General features: G+C 40.4%; 1 protein-coding gene across 7 annotated transcripts in view; it reads left to right on the top strand.

The window, feature by feature from the left end:
- The window catches only part of CHD8 (chromodomain helicase DNA binding protein 8), a 62079-nt gene that overhangs the window by 12991 nt on the left and 25677 nt on the right, over positions 1–23411 (top strand). For 3 of the 7 annotated variants that reach the window (XM_015541682.2, XM_007091336.3, XM_007091338.3), the window contains exons 2-9: positions 6989–8048; positions 8899–9270; positions 9998–10383; positions 11784–11898; positions 19409–19591; positions 19672–19740; positions 20101–20156; positions 20669–20786. In XM_015541682.2, coding sequence (XP_015397168.1) covers positions 7206–8048; positions 8899–9270; positions 9998–10383; positions 11784–11898; positions 19409–19591; positions 19672–19740; positions 20101–20156; positions 20669–20786 — 2142 coding nt within the window. In that variant the 5' untranslated portion in view covers positions 6989–7205. Of the gene's footprint in view, positions 1–425; positions 985–6988; positions 8049–8898; positions 9271–9997; positions 10384–11783; positions 11899–19408; positions 19592–19671; positions 19741–20100; positions 20157–20668; positions 20787–23411 lie in introns of those variants that run through there. The other 4 variants (XM_042989356.1, XM_007091337.3, XM_007091340.3 and 1 more) reach the window with 4 other exon arrangements.

Below are 23411 nucleotides of genomic sequence, written 5' to 3'. Positions count from 1 at the left end.
TACTGAAAATAGGATTTCATTGTTGATGCTGGTTACATTTCAGGGGAAACTAGTGGTCAGGAGGTAAGCAGCTGTTCTTAGCAATCGTTTACTTTTGAGGGATTTAAGCTTGGGCACCATCATTCTGGGGTTGACTAGGTTCATTGGGAATTAGAGTGGCCTCAAAGTGACATTGCAAAGTGGATACTGGCCAATATGTCAAACAGGCTGAATTTCAAAAGAAGTGATGTGGGGGTCAGAGATCAGGTTTAGGGGTGAGGAGTGGATGTGTGTTTTGGAAGGGAGGGGTCTGGGAATTGTTAGAGGGCACCTGGGATTACTTTCCAGAAAGTGATACTGCTGCCCAGAGGTTGGGGTATCAAGAATGCAAACCAGCATTATGTTTTTGGCAGAAAGAGTACTTATCTTTTAAAGGTAAAAGGCCCCATATTCCAGCAACTAGGCTGACTCATTCCCATTATGGTGTTAAGATTTGGCTCCTTTTAATGGGGAGTGGGATCCGGTATAGTCACTATAAGAGAGGGATAGACAGGGCTGCTAGAAGGTAGGGGATTCATTGGGAGGCGGAGTTGGCATAGTGTGGAACCCTCCCTCCCAAGTTTACGCTCTTTGGTGTGCAGAATACAGTGTAGGTGGTAGGGAATTTAATCCCCAGGACTAGTTTCCCGCAGCAGGAGATTGTGCTTCTGGCCAGGCCCCTTTTTTTTCAAGCAAGCTGCAGGCTTCGCCTCGGCCCTAGAAACCGGATAGGCCTCTCCGTGCGTTCTCAACCTAACCCGCGGTGGCGGGGGAGGGGGAAGCTCTCTCTAGTCCCGCCCTTTGCGCTGTTTTGCGTCCTTGCGCCTTTGGTGAGTGGCAGTAGGGTTTAGCCAATGAGGACGTGGGGCGGGCGGGAGCATCAAGTTAGGTTGCGCAGGAGAAGGGGGGGAACTGGTGCTGGAGAGACAGCGAGAGGGGCGAACCGGCCCCCCACGGCCACTGCAGGTAAAGGCACCTCTCTTACCCCGCTGGGGTGAGGCACAGCTTCTTTTCTCCTTCAGGTTTTGTCGGGCCTCCCAGCCTGTAGCTTCCGCCCTAACATTGCTCCCACCCGGGCATCCACACCCCCCCTTCCCCCCCCCCCCCGCATCTTCCCGTCTTGGCCATCCCCACCCTGGAGGGCACCCCGCTAGCTCCCTCCGTCAAGTGCATGTACCTCATTTCCATTTTGGAGGCGCCAGTTGCCTGAAATCTCCCCCCTTTGCTGTATGGGCCTTCCTGGCACCAACCCCGGCAGTATGAGCAGGTAATGTACCCGGGTCCCCGCCACCCCCACCTCCAGTAGCGTTTCCCTCTCAATCAAGCCCTCACTTCCTTACCTTTTTTCTTCTCTTCTTTTATATGAGTACATAATTTTTATAGTTTCTCTTTTAACCCCTGAATATACGTACATGCTTTTAGCTTTCATAGTTGCCTATTTTACTTTCTTTCCCTGTTTACTCAGAAAGGCTCACTTTACCAGCCATGTTTGCCCCCAAATGTCTATACCTCTGATTGAGGTGCGAGTGCTTTTTCCTTCAATAATTGGGAAAACAGAAACAGAGTAGCCACACATTTGGCATTGGGAATGGTGAAGATGTAGAAGATGGCCTAGGATCCTGATCTTCTTGAGGAAATCTTTTGAGTGGCTCCAAGTTGAGAGCTCCATTTCTTAGGGTCTGTGTCCTTCCATCCTGATCCCTTGCTGACCCTAAATTGTGATTACATTCACCTTGGATGCTTATTTCCCATTTCTTTATAAGATTTGAGACTCTTTGAGTCTTATAAATGTCTCCATGGTACAGTTTTTAAATTCTTCTTTTCAAAAATTACGTTGGTGATTTTCATTTTAGGCCTTCCGGTTATTTCAAGGGATTTCTCATTTAGATTGAGCTGCTTCTACCTATCTTGTGTTTCAATAACGTGTATATGTCTGTCTTCAGCTGATCCTCTTGAAAGGATACAGTTTCCAATAACAAGATTTGTACTTTGAAGTAAAATAGTTCTTTTCCAAATCTTGGAGCGGTCAAAAGGTTAACTGGGCATGGGTGGTACTTTTTGGAAGTGCATATTACCCAAAAAAGTATTTTGGTAAATACTTTTTTGGTAAATACAGTATTTGTCACTGTGGCATTAGTTCATTATATTCTAAGAGGGTGGGCAGTACAGATAAGTCTGGAGAATGGATGTTTGTAGTTCATTTTATGTAATTTTATCTATTAGACAGCTAGACTAATCTCTGTTGCAGTGTTTCTCATCCATCGTAAACAATAAATTATGATAAACTCCCTTTTGAGAGACCATAAGAAATCTTATCCTACCAGAGAGATGTTTGGTAACCCTTCCTAAACCAGGCATGCTTCTCCCATCACCCTCCCCCATCTCCCCATCCCCCAGTTGCCTTTTACAGATCTTCAGTGGCCAAGATTTTGTTTGGTTTTACTTAGTATACCTAAACAATGAGATGTGTTTTCCTCTTCCATTTGATAAATATAAAATTATGACATTGAGTACACATTTCCAAACCGCACATACTTTTCAGCCCCTAGTTGAGAATCACTGCTTTGTTGAAAGGTATGGGGAGATTGCAATGAAAAGTAGATAATAGTATGAAACAAAGTCCTTTATGATCAGACAAGGTGTTTTTGAAATGGGCCAGGAGAAGGAGACCTGTAAAATAAAAACAGGAGAGTTGAGACTCTGTAGATTCCTTAAAAAACAAAAACAAAGCAAGAAGAGCTATAGTAAAGGTGATAAATCTGCAGAAGAACATCGGTTTATCCTTACTTCATGGAGGAGGAATAGTTGGAGGTGAAATGAAAGGCTATTGTATAAAGTATTTGTCTAGCATTAACTTGTTATATGGAGATTATAGATAGGTAGCCTTGGATTCTAACTTACTAGCATGTTCCATTTCTCCCCAACTCCTACCCACCCCACCAAGGTTTCTGTCATTAGTTTAAAATTATAGTAAGTGATCGGGCGCCTAGGTGGCTCAGTCGGTTAAGCGGCCGACTTTGGCTCAGGTCATGATCTCGCAGTCCGTGAGTTCAAGACCCGCGTCAGGCTCTGTGCTGACCGCTCAGAGCCTGGAGCCTGTTTCAGATTCTGTGTCTCCCTCTCTCTCTGACCCTCCCCCATTCATGCTCTGTCTCTCTCTGTCTCAAAAATAAATAAACGTTAAAAAAAAATTAAATTAAAATTATAGTAAGTGATTAAGTGCAATCATCAAACTCTTGTCTTTCCTTTTGAGCATATACATATGTTTCTGTTTGGGGCAGTGATAGGCCAGCACCAGCTTTTCATTCTCGCTATGAAAAAAGGCTGATATGATTTCTTTATCTAGGCAGTTGTTTTACTGAGGGATATCTAAGTGCTTCGTATATTTGAATGCTTAACATCTACTTATTGTTACTACCAGGATTTCAACCATAGAAAGAGAATTCATGTGATACATTGAGCTTGGTAGAAAAGACCAGATGTGGATATAGCCAGGATGACCCATGAAGTAGGAATAGATGGAGGGGTGAAGAAAATTAGAGGTATGTTGGGAGAAGGTTTCATCTTTTGAGAGTCAAGGACAACTTAAACATGGGAGTTAGAAAAGAAGCAGGAGACTAGGATTAAAAACATACATACAAGATGAATTAAGTCAGTAGAGGTGAGTTGATGTGACGGGACTGAGAAGTGGTGAAACTTGGTGGTGTGGCATGAAGTCACTGGTGATGTTTTTATTTTTGATTTTTTTAATGTTTATTTTTATTTTATTTACTTATTTTTAGTGTTCTATTTATTTTTGAGAGAGAGAGCTCACAAGCTAAGAGAGGGGCAGAGGGAGAGGGGGACAGAGAATCCAAAGTGGGCTTTGCACTGATAGCAGCGAGCCCAGTGTAGAGCTGGAATCATGAGTTCTACAAACCATGAGTTCACTTTGGCTCATGACCTGAGCCAAAGTTGGTCGCTTAACTGACTAAGCCACCCAGGTGCCCCCTTTTTAAATTTTTTTAAAGTTTATTTATTTTGAGAGAGAGAGCATGAGCAGGGGGAGGGGCAGAGAGAGAGGAAGAGAGAGAGACCCAGGCAGGCTCCATGCTGTCAGTGCAGAGCCCGACACAGGACTCGATGTCACAAACTATGAGATGTTGGGGCGCCTGGGTGGCTCAGTCAGTTGAGCGTCCGACTTCAGCTCAGGTCACGATCTTGCGGTCCGCGAGTTCGAGCCCCGCGTCGGGCTCTGGGCTGATGGCTCAGAGCCTGGAGCCAGCTTCCGATTCTGTGTCTCCCTCTCTCTCGGCCCCTCCCCCGCTCATGCTGTGTCTCTCTCTGTCTCAAAAATAAATAAACGTTAAAAAAAAATTTTTTTAAAAAAACAAACTATGAGATGTTGACCCAAGCTAAAATCAAGAGTCAGACGCTTAACCATATGAGCCACCCAGGCGCCCCACTGGTGATGTTTTTAAACTATTGGGCCCAGACTGAACGAGGGGAAGAAGAAATTTGGCTCAAAAATTGGGGATGGGGATAAATGACAAATGCACTGATTGACCTTTGAAAACTTATACTTGAGTTGTATGAGGGTAAGGAAATATTTCAGAAACTGTTAGCCTACGTTTTTCCCATGAAAAAGGTGAGATTTCTGTCTGTGATTGAACTGCTGTGGAGGAAAGGAAGAGCATTGGGAGGAATAAATAGTAAGGAGTACTCCCTCTGCCCCAGTAAGGAGTACTGGAAAGGACAAAATTGCCCATGGAAGAAGAGGCAGTTTATAAACTTCTAAGTAGTGGAAACTTGTGTTATAGTTTTTATATGACACCTAACTGTTAGATTTTTTTTAGTGCAACATCTGTGACAGTGAATAGGAGATGAAAGCTAGCAGCAAAGTAGGGCATAACTAGAAAAAAGCTGATGTAGTTAAAACTATTGAGTAGATTTTTATTAAATCAAGAAATATGTATAACTTTTCTGATTGTCATTTTGAGCAACTTTGGGACAGGCATTAAATAGGAGAGGCTGGAGTGAGTTGGTGGAATAGTTTAGCCAGAAGTAGGAAGTGATATGAATCCTGGGGGAGATGTGAAGGGTATACAATTACTGAAGCAAGGGAGATCTTGTTTAACATTGGTGGAGATGCCCTGTGTACACTATGATCAGTCTATTCTCTTTGTATCTGGGTTTCGGGGATATTTAGCCACATTATATTGTTTTATAACAATAACTGGAATAAGTTGAGGGGAAAAATAGTTTGTGGGTTGTGTGGAAAATTCTTTAGTAAAGTCTACGTACTGTGCCACTGACAAGTTTCTTCTCTGGTGTCTTTTAAGACAGAAGGTCTTATCAAGCAAGGCTTTCCTGAATTGTCAAGTGTTGACATCATATACAAAGAACAAAGGCTAGTTTTTCATGCATTTTAGCTATATGGTTGATGTACTTACAATACCTTGCTTTAGTTGTAATCTATTCTAACATTTTTATGAACTTAAATCCTCAGACTTGGATTTAGTAAACATGCTTTCATTTATTTGTAGGACAGTTTTTCAAGATGGGAAACTACTGTCTCCTCTTAGAATAGGGAGTACTATCGAATTTTTGTAAGGACTGAATGGTTCATTCCATATACTGCAAGCAAATATATTAATTCGTTAACTATTTTTTTGAGTAGCTACCATGTATGTGATATCCTCCTGGTTCTTTCGGGATCTGCAGATAAATAAGATGTGGTTCCTACCATCCGGGAACTTTTTGTCTCTTGGGGAAAGAGCAGCTGGGCTACCATGCAGGATTGTGCAGGGTGTGCATTGCACATATTCATTATCATCATTGATAACATGTTTAGTATGACAATTTCCAGCAGATGGCAGACAAGCATCTTAAGGAGCAGGCAGCTTTTTATAATTTGCACAAAGGAACATTTGGGCCTTCGGAGGATATGGGCAAGAGACTGGTCATTTTAGTTAACTGTTAAATATAAGTGCTTTAAATCAGGTGCGAATAACACTGGTGGGTATTTAAGGAAGGTGGGAGGACCAAGTCATCACAGATTGCTTTGTGGTTAAAGGGGCGGAGGTTCAGGGTTCTTTTAGAGTAGAAGGAAGATCTTTGAAGGTGGGAAAGATTTCAGATGGGAGAGATGCTTGGGAGTGGGGGTGGGGTGTTCTAGGCAGAAGCTACAGCATAATAGGCAAAGTCATGCAGATAGGAATCACATTAGGGGAACTGTGTAGTCTAGTTGGCCTGGAATGTAGGGTGTATATAGGAAACGATGAGAGAGAAAGTTGGGAATATAAGTGGAACTAAAATGTACAATTCTTTGAATTTTTTGCCAAAGAAGTTTTTGATCTTAAATATGAGAAAGGGGGGAAGGGACTTGAGAACAGAAATAGTATGCATAGATTGATATGTTAATTAGCACAAAGTTTGGGAAACTTCCTGGGTAAAATTACACTATAAGTGTAGCAAGATTATACTGTGAGCTTTAGTTAAAAGCGGTTATTTTTGCCAGTAGTAAGTAAAAGCATATAAAATACAAGGGAAATTTACGAAATACAATATATTCAGAAACCTTTATCTACATTCAGAAGCCTTTATCTACATTCATTGAAATGTTGCTGGTATCTTGTAAAGCTCTGTCAACTTAACCTCAAATAGAAGACGAACGAATGTTAAATTTCCTGATCTGTACCCAAGAATGATAATTATAAAGAAATGGACACAGACAGCAAAGCTCTTGACAGACAGAAACTTCAGAGTGTGTAGGTGTAAGCCCAAAAAGGGGGTTTTATTTCTTTTATAGATTTAGTTTGAAGCAAAAATGTGGGTATTCTCTCTGCCGTGTCTTTGTCCTCAGATTACCTCACGTTTCCCTCTTTTCTTGTTCTGATGCCAGTTGATATAAAGGGTAGTACCTAAGAAGGAGAGATTTTCTTTGAGGGCACCAACTTTGCTTATTTTTCATTTGTCTTCCTCACAACAGGAGTTTCACCATCTTCCTCTGAAGACCTAGCCATCTTGCTCCATGAAGGTCAGGACAATCTGACATGCACTTGTTTCTTGCCTCTTTTTACCTGAAGAGTAGTCCTCTTCCATTGTGTACATTTTTTTCTTAATAGGGGAGGGGAGGGGAGAGCCAGTACCCCCCCTCCCCTTCCCTCCCTAGACCTTGGGGAAGTACCCTCCATTGCTTTCCCAAGATGGCAGACCCCATCATGGATCTGTTTGATGACCCAAATTTATTTGGCCTGGACTCTCTGACTGATGACAGCTTCAACCAGGTCACACAAGACCCCATTGAGGAAGCCCTTGGACTGCCAAGCTCTCTGGACTCCTTGGATCAGATGAACCAGGAAGGTGGAGGTGGTGATGTGGGGAATTCATCAGCAAGTGACCTGGTCCCCCCACCAGATGAGACAGCCCCCACAGAACTTCCCAAAGAATCAACAGCTCCAGCTCCAGAATCTTTAACTTTGCATGATTATACCACTCAGCCCGTCAGCCAGGAGCAGCCAGCCCAACCTGTATTACAGACACCGACGCCAACATCAGGACTTTTGCAGGTCTCCAAGAGCCAGGAGATCCTGAGCCAAGGGAATCCTTTCATGGGTGTCTCTGCCACAGCTGTCTCTTCCAGTAGTGCTGGAGGGCAACCACCTCAGTCAGCCCCTAAGATTGTTATCCTTAAGGCCCCACCAAGCTCCTCAGTCACTGGTGCCCATGTGGCACAAATTCAGGCCCAAGGTATCACCAGCACAGCTCAGCCCCTGGTGGCTGGCACAGCCAATGGTGGAAAAGTTACTTTTACCAAAGTGCTAACCGGCACTCCCCTTCGACCAGGTGTTTCCATTGTCTCTGGTAATACAGTGTTGGCCGCCAAGGTCCCTGGGAACCAGGCTACTGTTCAGCGCATTGTCCAGCCCAGCCGACCAGTAAAGCAGCTGGTCCTACAGCCAGTTAAGGGTTCAGCTCCTGCTGGAAACCCTGGGGCCACAGGGCCCCCACTGAAGCCTGCAGTTACACTGACCTCTACACCTACCCAGGTGACTTGAGTGAAAGGGGGAGGTGAATTTTGGTTTAGTAGAGGGCCCAGCAACTGTGTGAGAAGAGAGCACATGAGACCAATCTCTAGAAAATCCTGTTTAAATTCTACCTTTGCTTTTTTTTTTTTTAAAGTTAATGTTGACAACCCCGTATTTACTACTTACTAGATGAAAGCAGTTAATGTTAACATTTTTTGAGCTCTTATTACATGTTTACACTGTGCCTCGCTGGTGCTGAACAAGACAGACACCGTCCCTGTCCTTACAGAGCTCACAGTCTGCCAGGAAGGCAGACATTAAACGAGAATTCATAGTACTGTATAATATAAAGTTTTATGAGAAATATTGGATGCTGTGGGAACAGTCATTATTTATATTTACAAGACTTACAGAAGCTATATGTTTTCCCTGTTCTTACTGAGATTGTCCTTTATCCAGTGAAAAGGCTAGTTTCTATTGTAAGAAAGTAGAGGTTCTAGCTTCTGAATAAAGGGCCAGATGAGTTTGTGGGGGAGGGGGTAGTATTAAGATAAGTAGGATCAGAGGAAAGAAGGTATGAGGAGGCTGGTTATAAAGACTTCGGTTCTAACAGACTGCCAAAAAATGGAATGACTACCTTAGAAGATAGCCTTCTGTGAGGAGTTTGTCAAAAATAGGGCCTGACACCCACTGGGCAGAGGTGATAGAAGACTCAGTCAGGACAGCTAGGAGGATGGACAAAATAAAATGTACTCTGTCTTCTGACTCTCAGTTTTTATGGTTCTAGGATGAGGAAAATTGGTGTAAATATTTAAGAGTATACCATTCTTTAATGTCGTGCCTCTCTTGCAATTTCCTTTCTTCACTCTAGGGTGAATCGAAACGCATCACCCTGGTCCTCCAGCAGCCACAGTCTGGAGGTCCCCAAGGACACCGGCATGTCGTTCTAGGGAGTCTACCAGGCAAGATAGTGTTACAGGGCAACCAGCTGGCAGCCCTGACTCAAGCCAAGAATGCTCAGGGGCAGCCCGCCAAAGTAGTAACTATCCAGCTGCAGGTGCAACAGCCACAGCAGAAAATCCAGATCGTACCACAGCCTCCATCATCGCAGCCTCAGCCACCGCCACCACCCTCCACCCAGCCAGTGACACTCTCCTCTGTGCAGCAGGCTCAGATAATGGGGCCGGGACAGAGCCCAGGGCAAAGACTTTCAGTACCGCTCAAGGTGGTGCTGCAGCCACAGGTGAGACTTCCACAGGGAGCAGGGAGGACCAACCTCCTGGCCCCTTGCTGTCACCCTCCACAACCACTCATTGTTGAATGTGGGGTCACTCTAGAGTCACGCCTCTGAACTGAAATGCAGTCTTTTATTCCTTTTACCAGTGGAAATTTTCTTTTAATTATGTCATGAAAAGATTTGAGGGTTATTGTTGGGTTTGGGTTAAGAGATGATTTGTCTAATATAAGTCTTTGAACTGTTTTATTTACAATCTTTTCCTACTATTGTGGAGTAAAAATGAATGGCAATATTCTTTCATTTAAAAGTTGTTTTTAAAGAGGCCAGGTGATTGTCACTCCTCCCTCCCTCACCTCTCCCACCTCCCCCACCTCCAGAAAGGTAAAGGTAGGCCAAGAGTAGAATTTGAATTTTTTTACTTTTGGTCTAGCGATTAGTATTGGTTATATTGTTGGAAAATTTTCTAGAATAATGGAGATGGGTATTGACATTAGAAGCATGTCTAAAGGATATTGAAGTTTGGCATAATTCTTGCCTTTTCTCATCTCTTTCCCACTAAAAAACACCTTTGTTTGTTTGTTTAAATGTGTCTAGGTTCAGTCAGACTTGGTCTGAATCTGGTTCTTGAGGAATTAGAGATCAAAAGTTTCTAGCCTATCTGCTTTAGAGCTGGATTTTATTTAGGCCATGTAGCTACAAGCATGTTGAAATTTTAGTGTCTTTATTTCTGTAGGCTGGTTCTTCCCAAGGGGCCTCTTCTGGGCTGTCCGTAGTTAAAGTTCTAAGTGCCAGTGAAGTGGCAGCTCTGTCTTCACCAGCAAGCTCTGCTCCTCATACGGGGGGCAAGATAGGAATGGAGGAAAACCGCAGGCTGGAGCACCAGAAGAAGCAAGAGAAGGCAAATCGGATTGTAGCAGAGGCTATTGCTAGGGCCCGTGCCCGGGGTGAGCAGAACATACCTCGAGTCCTAAATGAGGATGAGTTGCCCAGTGTTCGGCCTGAGGAAGAAGGTGAAAAGAAACGCAGGAAGAAGAGCAGTGGGGAGAGGCTCAAGGAAGAAAAGCCAAAGAAGAGCAAAACATCGGGTACCTCCAAAACTAAGGGCAAGAGTAAGCTGAAGTGAGTACAACCCTCTGCTTTTTTGTTGGGGCCTTTGAGGGCAGTGTACTTGTTTTTAAATGAAAAGGTTTATGTGTATTATTGTTTATTTATTTTTGAAAGAGAGAGCGCAAGCTGGAGAGGGACAGAGAGAGAGGGAGACGCAGAATCCGAAGTAGGCTCCAGGCTCTGAGCTGTCAGCACAGAGCCTGATGTGGGGCTCGAACCCATGAACCGCGAGATCATGACCTGAGCCGAAGTGGGACGCTTAACCTACTGAGCCACCCAGGCACCCCCAGCGCACTTGTTTTTAAATTAGTTGCTAGAGCATGTGACTCTTGATCTCGGGGTTATAAGTGTGAACCCCCGCATTGGGTGTAGAGATTACATTAAAGAAATCTTTAAAATAAACAAATAAGTAACTAAGTAAGTAAGTAAGTTACTGTTGAGAGGAACTACTTGTATTTAGCAGCTACATAGTTCAAGGTAATCTGTTTGTCATAGAGGATAATAAGGCCTTTCTTTTCTCTATCCCAATGCTTTTATGATTTGTTAAACAGAAATTTGCAAATTAGCGTATTTTGAAAGAGAAACACCAAGGCACAGGAAAGATAGCCAACTATTGTGTTGGGAGTTATGTTAAAAGTTGACTATGTTTGTGTATGTCTTCCTGATTTTATATCGCTGTGGTGTGAGATTTCTCACTATCCCCCCTACCACCCACATCAGTAAAAGAGCTGCTGGAGATGTAGCTGCCCTGTTCTTGCATCTCATCTGTGAACTAGAGAAGATTTCAGCAACGAGTGTCAGCCTGAAGCAGTGTTGTCAGAACCAGGGCTTGTCACGTTTGAGCGTCCCCTCTTTCTCATCCACGTCTTGTAGCCTCATTCCTTTCTCCCTAACTTCTACCCCTGGGAGTCTTCAGGCTTTGTGGTGGAATTATAATAATGCTTTATATTTGCAGAAGATTTTTCAGCTTTTAAGAAAAAATTCATGTGTCCTATCTTAGTTCATCCTCAACAACTGTCAACCAGGTATTGTCATCAGTGTTTATTGTATAAATAAGGAAGCTAATGCCCAGCTAGTGACAGACCTGAAACTAAAAGTGAGGCCTTGCAGTTCTTGGCCCAGTATTTATTCCACTGTCTTAGCCACCTTTCTTCAGGTATTTGTGAGTACAGTAGTAGCAAGGATTTGTCAAATCTGATGTAAAGGTCAGCCCGTGGCTTAGATACCCCAGTATCTTCTTTTTTCAGACACCTTGCTGTATAGCTGTGTGTCCCCTCAACTCCTCAACTGAAGAGCTAGACACTTCTATCAGGAAGTTTCATTCATATACGATGGGTTAGGTTAATTATATTTTTTATCTCCTAAATGAATTTGGCCCTTACTGAAAATGAATTTGGTTTTTCCTTTTTTAGCACCATCACCCCTGTGGTGGGTAAAAAGAGAAAGCGTAATACTTCATCTGATAATTCAGATGTAGAAGTCATGCCTGCCCAGTCACCCCGGGAAGATGAAGAAAGCAGCATTCAGGTAAAAGGATCCCAAACGAACTTAGTAGATAAATCATGTTTAATTCTGGCAGACAAACCAGGAATAGATACGAGAGACTATGAGCCTATGTACATTTTAAGAATGTTTCTATAAGAGAGGTAGGCCTAAAAGGTAAAAGAGTTGGGGCCTGGTCATGGTTGTCTCTTTTAAATGTTGAGGTTTTTTTAGCTAAAAAGCAATTACTATACAAATAACAATACTCATTTCCAAAATTCTAGTGTTTCAAAAACTAAGCAAGTATGAAATAATGTGCATGGTTGTTGTTATGGCTCTGTCAGTACTTTGGTTTCTCTTAGAACTGTCCATCTATCTATTTGCCTTACCTTTTCTACACTTCAGGGTTCTGACTCTCTGAACTGGGTGCTTAGGCACAGTGTTTTTTCCTACCTTTTGAAGATGAGAAACATTGAAAGAAAATAAAAGAAGCTGGACCAGAAGCTGGACTAAACTTAGTCCTCTGTCTCTCATTGTTGCTTTACGGTACCACCTTTGGCTCTAGTTTCCAACCATACAAAGAACCTGGTATTAAGATTTGGGAGACCCATGGTTCTTCTAAGTAGCACTGTGGGCCTGGCAGATTTACTTAGCTTCTATGTCTGTGTCTGAATTTTTCCTTAGTAAATGAAGGTTTGGACTAAACGAACCTTAAGTGCTTCTCTAGCTGTTAATATTTATAAATGTGTACCTTCTTTCTTGATACACGTTCAGTACATTGGCTAACTGATACCTGGGTTTTTCTGGGGAAATTAACATGTGAGAATAGCCAAGAAATTATTGAAAAGAAAATTGAGGCAAAAATTATCTTTAACAGACATTAGAGCATATTATGATATAATAATTACTAAGAGTTTGGAATCAGAGAAGAAATAACATTAATAAAGATAATAGAGGGGCACCTGGGTGGCTCAGTTGGTTAAGCTTTCCTGCTTCGGCTCAGGTGATGATCTCAGTGGTTGTTGAATTCGAGCCCTGCATCAGGCTCTGCACTCTCAGCACTGAGCGTGCTTCTGATTCTCTCTCTGCTCCTTGCTTGTGTTCTCTCTCTCTCTCTCTCTCTCTCCAAAATAAATAAATAAACATTTAAAATAAAGAGAATAGAGTCTAGAAATAGATTCAAATGGTTATGAGAATTTAGTATATGAATTTAAATGCCATTTTAAATCAGTGGAAAGAAAAAAATATTAAATTATGTTAGAACAACTGGAAAAAAAAAACTGGATTTCTTGTGTCATTCCTCAAATACTAGTTTAATCAAAGGTCCAAATGTAAAACTTGAAATCATGAACTTTCTATAAAACATGGATGGATTTTTAAAATAATTATCAAGTAAAGTAGATCTTTGTAAGGGGGCATTAAAATTCATAATTCATAAATGGAACATTTATTTGACTATATAAAAATTATACATGTATAACAACTCTACAAATAATGTAGTGGCTAAGAGCATAAACTCTGGAGCAAGAATTCCTCGATTCTCATCTTAACTCTACTAATATTGTCACTTCAGGCAAGTTTATTTAACCTCTTGGTGCCCCGATTTCCTTATTTCTAAAATGCAAGTAATAATGCCTACCAAGTAGAGTTATTAGGAGTATTAAATATAAGCATTTATGAAGGAGAGAGAACAGTGCTTAGCTCATGGTAAGAGAGCATAGAAAGAGTTATGTATGTATATGTTAAATAAAGGGCTAAATTAAAAAAGTAAAGGCAAATCGTTGTAATACAAGAAATACAAAATTTTAAAGGTGGTGGATTAGTTTGCTAGGGTTGCCATGATAACATACCACAGACTGTGTGGCTTAAACAGTAGAAATTTATCCTCTCACAATTCTGAAGGCTTAGAAGTCCAAGATCAAGGGGTCGGCAAGTTTGGTTACCTTTTAAGACCTCTTTCCTTGGCTTATAGATGGCTACTTTCTCACTGTGTTCTTACCTTGTCTTTTCTTCGTGCATAAATCCCTGGTGTCTTTCCATGTGTCCAGATTTCCTCTTCTACGGATGTCAATCGAGTTGAACTAGGGCCCACCCTGTCAGTCTCATTTTAACTTACTTCTCTAAAACTCTTGTCTCCAAATACAGTCACATTCTGAGGTGTACTAGGGATTAGGTTTTCAACATAAGAATTTTGGGGGATATAATTTAGCCCATTATAAATGGTAATGCCAGTGTTGGCAGTGGATTTAAGGAACAGCAAGCAGCTGATGGGAGTGTTGAAACAATCTTTTTGGTGAGTCAGTGTTTCAGTATGTAACAATTTGAAATGTCAATGCCTTTTGACTCCGTGATTCTGCATCTAGGAAACTCAAAAGTATGTAATGATGTATGTGTATCATAGCAATATTTGCAATAGCAGAAATGGCCAAAAATTCACTGTCTGTGGTGGAGAAATAGTTAATAAAATTCTGAAAATCCATGCACTAGAACACTACATGGCAGGGAGCCTGGGTGGCTCAGTCATTTGAGCATCCGACTCTTGGTTTCGGCTCAGGTCATCATCTCGCAATTTCATGATATTGAGCCCCGTGTTGAGCCCACGCTGTGCGCTGCCCACATGGAACCTGCTTGGGATTCTCTGCCCCTCCCCCACTCAGGCTGTCTCTGTCTCTCTCTCTCAAAAAAAAAAAAAAAAAAAAAAGGAATACTACCTGGCAATTAAAAACAATGAAATAGAGGGGCGACTGGCTGGCTCAGTCAGTAGAGCATGTGACTCTTGATCTTGGGGTCTTGAGTTCAAGACCCACTTTGGATGTAGAGATTACTAAAAAGAAAGAAAGATAAAATAAAGCATTAAAAAAATAAAGGGGCACATGGGTGGTTCAGTCAGTTAAGCATCTGACTCTTCATTTCAGCTCAGGTCATGATCCCAGGATTGTTAGACTGAGCCCTGTGTCGGGCTCCGTGCTGAGCATAGAGCCTGTTTGGGATTCTCTCTCTCCTTCTCTTTCTGCCCCTCCACTGCTTGTGCGTGCACTTGGCTTCTCTCTCTCAAGATAAAATAAATATTTAAAAATAAAATGAAAACAATGAAGTAGAGTAGGTGTGCTTATTGTGGAAAACTCTCCATATTAAATGAAAAAAAAATCTAGGTGTAGAATAATATATATACTCTCTCTTTAATAACATTTAGAGAGTGTGTGTGTATGTGTGTGTGTATGTGTGTGTATACAAATAATACATGTTTATATATCCATTTTTTTTTCCTGGAAGGATGCACAAATATTTTTAGGAGAATGTTGAAGAGTAAGTGGGTCATGATTACCATGCTCTCATTTTTGTACTTTGGAACTTTTAAACCTCATGACCATTTGCCTTTTTGTTTTTTAGGTTAAAAAAATATATATGTGAGAAAAATTACAGTAGGGCACAGAAGTAGACACTATGAATATCTCCCAGTCTAGACCCCAGCCTCACAGTCCCCCACTTCTCTTCCCCAGAGGTAACCTCTGTTACCAATATTTTGTGTATCCTTCCAGAAATATTCTTTACTTTCATGAACATTACTTCCACTAATAGGGAATATTGTATTTATATGTACTTTTCTATACAGTCCTTATTTTCTCCAATAATGTATCTTGGAGATTATTCTTTATCAGGAAAGATCAATCTAGCCCACCTTCTTTGTATTATGAAAATTTGAAATGTACACCAGAGTAGAGAGGTAATTTAATGAAGTCCTGTGTTCCATCACCCCAAAAATTCTCTTGTACTCACTTCAGTTAGGCTACCCTCTTCCCATAGGCAACCGTTGTTCTGATTTCTCTTTACCATAGATTAAACTTAACCTATTCTTGAACTTCATGTAAACAGAATGACAGTATGATTCCATTCTTTCAGCATAATGTTTATCCATTCTTCTATTGATGGGCATTTGGGTTGTTTCCTGTTTGGACCTGTTGTGAATAAGGCTGCAGTGAACAGTCTTAGTCGTACTTTGTGGACACAGGTTTTCATTTTTCATAGCTAAATCTAAGGAATAGCATTGATAGACCAGAGGGTAGTTATACATATAAACGTATAACTTTGTAAGAATCTGTCAACTTTTTTTAGTATTATTTTATTTTACATTTATTTTTGAGAGGCAGAGAGAGTGTGAGTGGGGGAGGAGCAGAGAGAGAAGGAGACACAGAATCCAAAGCAGGCTTCAGGCACAGAGCCCGACACAGGAGAGAGAAAATCCGAAGCAGGCTCAGCACTATAGGGCTCGAACCTATGAACCATGAGATCATGACCTGAGCTGAAGTCAGACCCTTAACTGACAGAGCCACCCAGGTGCCCCAAACATCTGCCAACTTCTAAAGTGATTGTGTCATTTTACATTTTCACCACTAATGAGAGTTCCAGTTCCACATCTTCAGTATTTGGTGTTGTCAACTACCCCATTTTTTTTTCTTTTTTTCTTTAAAACAGAGAATTGGGTGCAGTGTGAGAGTGGGGAGGGCAGAGGGAGAGAGAGAATCTTAAGCAGGCTCCATGCTTAGTGCAGAGCCCAACATGGGACTTGATCCCACAACCCTGGGATCATGACCTGACCTGAAATCAAGAGGACACTCAACTGACTGAGCCACCCAGGTGCCCCTACCCCATTCTTTTTCTTTTTCTTTTTCTTTCTTTTTCTTTTTCTTTTTCTTTTTCTTTTTCTTTTTCTTTTACTTTTTCTTTTCCTTTTTCTTTTTTTTATTTTAAAACATATTTATTTATTTTGAGAGAGAGAGAAAACGTGCACATATGCATGCACAATTGTGTGAGCAGGGGAGATTTTTAAACATTTTATCTGGAGAGAAAGAGAGTGTGTGTGTGTGCTTGTGCTTGTGCGTGGGGGAGGAGCAAAGAGAGAGAGAGGAAGAGAGAATCCCAAGCAGGTTCTACGCTGTTGGCGCAGAGCCCAGTGCGGGGCTTGATCCCAGGAACTTCAAGATCGTGACCTAAGCTGAAATCAAGAGTCAGGCACTTAACCAACTGAGCCCATTCTTTTTAAATAGTTCTGTAACAGTGGCGTCTAGGTGGCTCCGTTGATTTTGGATTTTGGCTCAGATCATGATCTCATGGTTTGTGAGTTCGAGCCCTATAGTGAGTGCTGATCCTGCTTGGGATTTTCTCTCTCCTCCTCTCTCTGCCCCTCCCCCCACCTCAAAAAAAAAAAAAGAAGAAAGAAAAAACCTTAAAAACAGTAAATAGTTGTGTAGCATTCCAGTTTGTACTGTAATTTGTTTAACCAGTCCCCTATTGATGAGCATTTAGGTTTTCTCTGCTCTTCTACTACCACAAATAATGCTACAAAGATTTGTATACTTGTTCAGATTTATTTGTAGGCTAATACCTTTGAAGTGGAATTGCTGGACCAAAAGGTATTTTCAGATTTTCTTTTACAGAGGTTATGTCCATGTGCATTCTCACGGAGTTCCTCTTTCAATATTTGGTCAGACTTTCTGATTTTTGCCAGTCTGTTAGGTGAAAAAAAAAAAGTATCTCCGTTCAGTTTTCAGTTGTAACTGTTTTATTATTATGAGTGTGAGCATCTTTTTACATTTAAGACCTTTTTTTCCCACTGTATCCATGTTATTTGCCTACTTTCTGTTGTGTTATGGATCTTTTCTTAGTCATTCAAAAGAACTCTGCTTAGGATATGTATCATGTGATGTTTTCCTTCTCAGTTCATTATTTGTCTCAGCTTTGTTACGATATTATATAAATATCTTAAATTTTGCAAGGTCAAATTTATCAATTTATTAGAAACACCTTCCCTACTACAGGATTATTAAAAAATTCTTCCTCATTTTCTTTCAGAAATGTTACGTCTTTTCTGGGGTGCCTGGGTGGTTCTGTCATTTAAGCATCCAACTCTTGATCTCAGCTCAGGTCTTGATCTCAGGGTCGTGAGTTCAAGTCCCATGTGGCGGGGGTGGGGGAGGAAGCTTGAACTTAAAGAGAAAAAGAAATGTTATATCTTTTCTTTATAAGATTTTTAAGATCTTTTAAATTTTTTATTTTTATGTAATTTAGTTTCACCCTCTAGATGGATGGCCATTTGTTTCCATTCCCATTTATAGAATAATCTACTTTTTCCTCACTCATTAGAGGTGCTATTTTTATTATGTTCTAAATCCACAAAAGTATTTTAGTCTATATTTGGACATTATTTCATTGACCTGTTTGTCTTGGAGAGGTACCAACCCTTGTTAATTAGTATAGCTCTGTATTGTCCTTAAAATCTGGTAAGGCCAAGCACACATTTTTAATTTTTTCTTGTTATTCTTAGATGTCTTTTTCTTTCTTTGAATTTTGGGATCAGCTTATCTAATTAAGAAGTTTTATTTTGTCCAATTCATGTAATTAGAATTGATTCTTCTTATTCCAGAACAATGTATTTTACTATTTATTCAAGTCTTTTTTAAGTCCTCTGGGAGTGTTTTAAAGTTTTTTACATATAGATTTTATATATTTCTTACTAAATTTAATTGTTTAGATAAATAATCTTTTTGTTTTCATATATAGCATCTTTTCTTTTATATATTTTATGGCTCAGTCTATATAAGAATGGTATTGATTTTTTAAAATTGGTGTTATCTCCCAGGGAAGTTTGCTCAATATCAGTAGTTCGACATCTGATAATTCATTTAATTCTTATGGGTTTTTCAGGGATATAGTCATGATTGAAAAATAATAATTTAATCTCTCCATCCTTCCCAGTTTTTTATCATGAGCTATAAAGTATTACTTAAAAAATGTTTTGCTCAGCCACTTGAAAGAGTAAGGTAAATCTAAATGTATCGATACAGAAAACATCTTTAAGAAATATTATTAACAGAAAAGTGGCAGAACAATACTATAATCATCACATGGTATGATTCTATTTATTAAAACAAAAAAACCTAGAATGAAAAGAAACAAAAACCAGAAACAAAACATTCTTGCACCTTTGCACTTCAGGTTTGCTCCTTGTGGAAAGTACATTGCACCTTGCAGGTTGAGTCGTGTTGCAGTTTATTAGAGCTTCTTGCCAGTAGTACCCAGGTTACTTTCAGGTGGATTCTTGTTCTTTGATTTAAAAAAAAAAATTCCGGGACGCCTGGGTGGCTTGGTCAGTTAAGTGCCTGACGTCGGCCTAGGTCATGATCTCGTGATTCGTGAGTTCGAGCCCCACAACTGGCTTGGTGCTGACAGCTCGGAGCCTGAAGCCTGCTTCCAGATTCTGTGTCTCACTCTGTCTCTGCCCTTCCCCTGCTCATGCTCTGTCTCTCTCTGTCTCTCAAAAATAAATAAATGTTAAAAAAAAAAAAAAATTCAGCAAATGAATAGGAATTTGGTACATAAAATAAATTGCGTGATTTGACATCACATAAGTTGGTAAATAAGTTCTTTATCTTTTGGTTTGATTTTTCATAGGGATTTTAGAGTAAAGTCTAAGTATATGACTAAAGGCAAATAGTTTTTTAAAGGTTTTCTCTTCGAGAGATCTATACAGTTATTTTAACCATTCTTGCCTCTACAGAAGAGACGCTCAAACCGCCAAGTTAAGCGAAAAAAATACACAGAGGATCTGGATATAAAGATCACAGATGATGAAGAAGAAGAAGAAGTGGATGTAACTGGTCCAATAAAAACTGAGCCTATCCTCCCTGAACCAGTGCAGGAACCAGATGGCGAGACTTTGCCTTCCATGCAGTTCTTTGTGGTAAGCTGAGAACTTAAGCAATATGAGAGGTTGTCCTGCTCCTCAGAGTCTCTGTTGACTGACTGCATCTTTTGCTACAGGAGAATCCCAGTGAAGAAGATGCAGCCATAGTAGACAAAGTGCTTTCCATGCGGATTGTGAAGAAGGAGGTGAGGCCTTAACCTTTAATGTCAGCTCATAATGCTACATTCACAGACTTTATTTAATGAGCACCTTTGGATGTCAGGATAAATTACTGCAGTGTAATTATGAAATATGGTGGAGGTAAATTAGCTAGAAAATAAGAACTGTTTTCTTGCCTCCTCTTTTGCTTACCTGTTTAAAATGGATGAAGGCTTATTTTTTCCAACTATGAGACCTCTTATATTGAAGTACCAGATTAGTTCTTTAATCCCTCAGTCAGTAATATACTTGGGGCATTGGTATGAAGCTCTACTAGAAGTAGTGGAATTTAAGGGTTATTTCTTTGACAAATAAAGTATTAATAACTATAATGTTTTTCTTCTCAGCTTCCTTCTGGACAATATACTGAAGCAGAAGAATTCTTTGTCAAGTACAAGAACTAGTATGTGATCCGTGCAAAAAGCTTTTCACCCTAATCTCCACAGGGTTGTAAAAAGTTCTCCTGTATAGTCTTTCCTGGGTGGGAATATATCCCCTTTTTGTAGTCTCCTAGCCTAAATTGTTTTCATTGAGGAAAATGTCTATTCAGAGAGAAATTCAGGAATTGTCATGAATCTTACTATTCCTGGCAGGAAGGTAGGATAAAGGTGATTCCTGATAAAATCTTTTGTGATCCTCTATACCTTAGTCTGACACTAAGACCTTGCTGCTCAGACTGTGGTCCATCGACCAAAAGAATTAGCCTCATTTGGGTGCTTGTTAGAAATGTGTACTTTCAAGCCTGCCCCAGACCAGGTATTCGTGTGCAAAATCAAGTTTAAGAAGCACTAACCTAAGAGACTATCTCCCACTTAAACATGTTGTACTCATTGTGCCTGCTTCTGGCTAATCCCCAAACCTAGCCAACCACCTCTCCTTTCTCACACCATGACTGGCTGTTTCCATCCCCTTCAGCTCCTATCTGCACTGTGAATGGGCTACCATCTCCCAACTAGAGAAGGATAAGAGAATCCATCAAAAACTAAAGCGCTTCAAAACCAAAATGGCTCAGATGAGACACTTCTTCCATGAGGTAATTAGGAATAGGTATTGCCTATCATTTATTTCATAGAAGCATAAATTACTGGAGTCAGCAGTCTTGACTGATTCTTGAAGGTTTATAGTTGCTTTGTGTACGTGGGTATGAAGTCTTAATTTTGATCATTGAACCTTCCTTACTTTATAGCCCCATGCTTTGTTTACCAGGTCTAAATACAGTCTTTGTAAGTTACTAGAATATTTTAATTTTGACTTGTTCATTATCCATGGAGTATTTTCAAGATGGGTGATAAACTGACCTACAGTCTATTTGAGGCACTCCTAATGTCAGTCTGTGGCAGCCGATGGTATCTGTAGGCATAAGCAAACATGTCGTTAAGAGAGAACACTTATTTTCTATAATTTCTAATCCAGTATATCAAGAAATCGTGATAAAGGAGCTCTAATTTCCCATAGCCATTCTTACTACTGGTTAAACACTGGAGCATTCATAAGGGTCTCTTGAGCCATATTTTAACTCTCCACTTTCCTTTGAAAGCTTTGTGTACACATCCCATTGCCAAACTGCGATTTTTCATCTTTATTATACATACGGTACTAAGTGCCTTGAGAAGACCAATTCCTTTTCAAAGCTTCTTAGAGCTAAAGGGGAAAGGGTCCAGTAGGAAAGGTTGAGGGAAGGAATAATGCAGAGTTTCAGCAGAAAAAGTTCTGCCTGAATACATCTGATAAAGCTAATTTTATACTACCAGGTTTGCCAATAAATGAGTTATTTCTCACATCACCTAGAGATGGCAAGTAGGACCATTTAGGTTTTATAATTTCTTTTTATATGAAAATAATTGGGTTGTGTTTTTTGTCTTTTTTTTTTTTTTTAATGTTTATTTTTTTATTTTGAGAGTGAGAGGGAGCAGGGGAGGGGCAGAGAGAGTGACAGAAAATCCTATGCAAGCTCTGCACCGTCAGTGCAAAGCCTGATGCAGGGCTCAAACTCACAAACCTTGAGATCATTACCTGACCCAAAATCAAGAGTCAGACACTTAATTAACTGAGCCACCCAGGTGTTCCTTCATCTTTGTTCTTTTAATGCCTAATTTGTGAAATGTACAATGAAATTGTAATCCCATTCCAGCTGTACATTAGTACAATTTGTGATTGTTGAACCAACTCTATGAACTTATATGCCAATTAAATCTCCATATGTAGGTAGGCTATTTAACCAAATCAGTCATTCATTTATTCGTCATTTATTATGTGCCAGTCTCTATGGAGAACAAACCAGACATGGTTTGTGTTCTCATCCACCTCACTGTCTAATTGGGAGAGAGAGAGAGAGTAAAAAATAATTCAAATCATGATAAGTGCCAAAAAAGAGCACAAGGAGACGTAACGGGTGGGAAAACGCCTACTTTGGATAATTAGGGAAGACTTCTCTGAGAATTCAATTGTGAATAGGAGCAAGGACATGAACCCACGTAAATAGTATTGCTGGCATGGGAATCAGCATATGTGAAAGCTCTGAAACAAGCTGAGGAACCAAAAGGACAGTGGAGTTGATGAACAAAAGAGAATGAATGGCCCAAAATGAAATCAGAAATTTAGGCAAGCAGGTGCTTACAGATCTTCTAAGCACAGTTTGGTTTTAGTTTTGTTTACAAATGAAAATGATTAAATCATTTAAAGCAGGTCAAAGACATAATGCAATGTTCACTTTTATTTGTTTTTGAGAGAGAACACGAGCAGGGAAGGGACAGAGAGAGAGAGGGAAACACAGAATCCAAAGCAGGCTCCAAGCTCTGAGCTGTCAGCATAGAGCCTGATGCGGGGCTTGAACTCACGAACCAGGAGATCGTGACCTGAGCCGAAGTCGGACGCTTAACCGACTGAGCCACCCAGCTGCCCCCCAGTGTTCACTTTTACACAATCACTTACAACTTTGGAGAATGGATTGAAGAGAGTACAGTAAACAATATGGAAGCAGTTGAAGTTTTCTAGATAGGAAGTATCACAGCTTGGAATAGTGTGGTTTCACGTGGAGAGAATGGATAGATTAGAATTGACAGGGCTTGGTGTGATGGCAGGTTTGTGGTCTGAGCAAATGGGTTGAGGTGAGATCATTTATTGAATTATGGAAGATTTTAGAAGCAGCCAATTTGGGAGAAATCAGTTAGTTTAGATTATGTTAACCTTAAAATTCCTTAACACATCTGTAGTTAAGCAGAAAGATATTCAAATCTGAATTTTTTTAGGCTGCAATTAAAATTTTGAGTTTATCAGCATATAAAATAGTTATTAAAACCTTAATGATGATTAAAGTTCCCTCAGGGGCAGGGAGGATTTCTGTCCATAGTTCTGTATTTTCTTATAGAAAGTTCCTTCTCTAATAGAATGGGTGTGAGCTCAGAACCAGTGCTTAAAGAATTCCCCAAAATTTACTTATTTGTTTAAAAAAAATTTTTTTTAATGTTTATTATTTTTGAGAGAGAGAGACAGAGAGCAAGCAGGGAAGGGGCAGAGAGAGAGGGAGACACAGAATCGGAAGCAGACTCCAAGCTGTGAGTTGTCAGCACAGAGCCTGATGTGGGGCTCGAACTCAGACCATGAGATCATGACCTGAGCTGTAGTCAGTCGCCCAACTGACTGAGCCACCCAGGTGCCC

This window comes from Panthera tigris, chromosome B3, assembly GCF_018350195.1.
Source record: "Panthera tigris isolate Pti1 chromosome B3, P.tigris_Pti1_mat1.1, whole genome shotgun sequence".
Classification (NCBI taxonomy): Eukaryota; Metazoa; Chordata; class Mammalia; order Carnivora; family Felidae; genus Panthera; species Panthera tigris.
The sequence above is the reverse complement of the archived record's forward strand: the minus strand, read 5'-3'. Positions and strand labels throughout refer to the sequence as shown.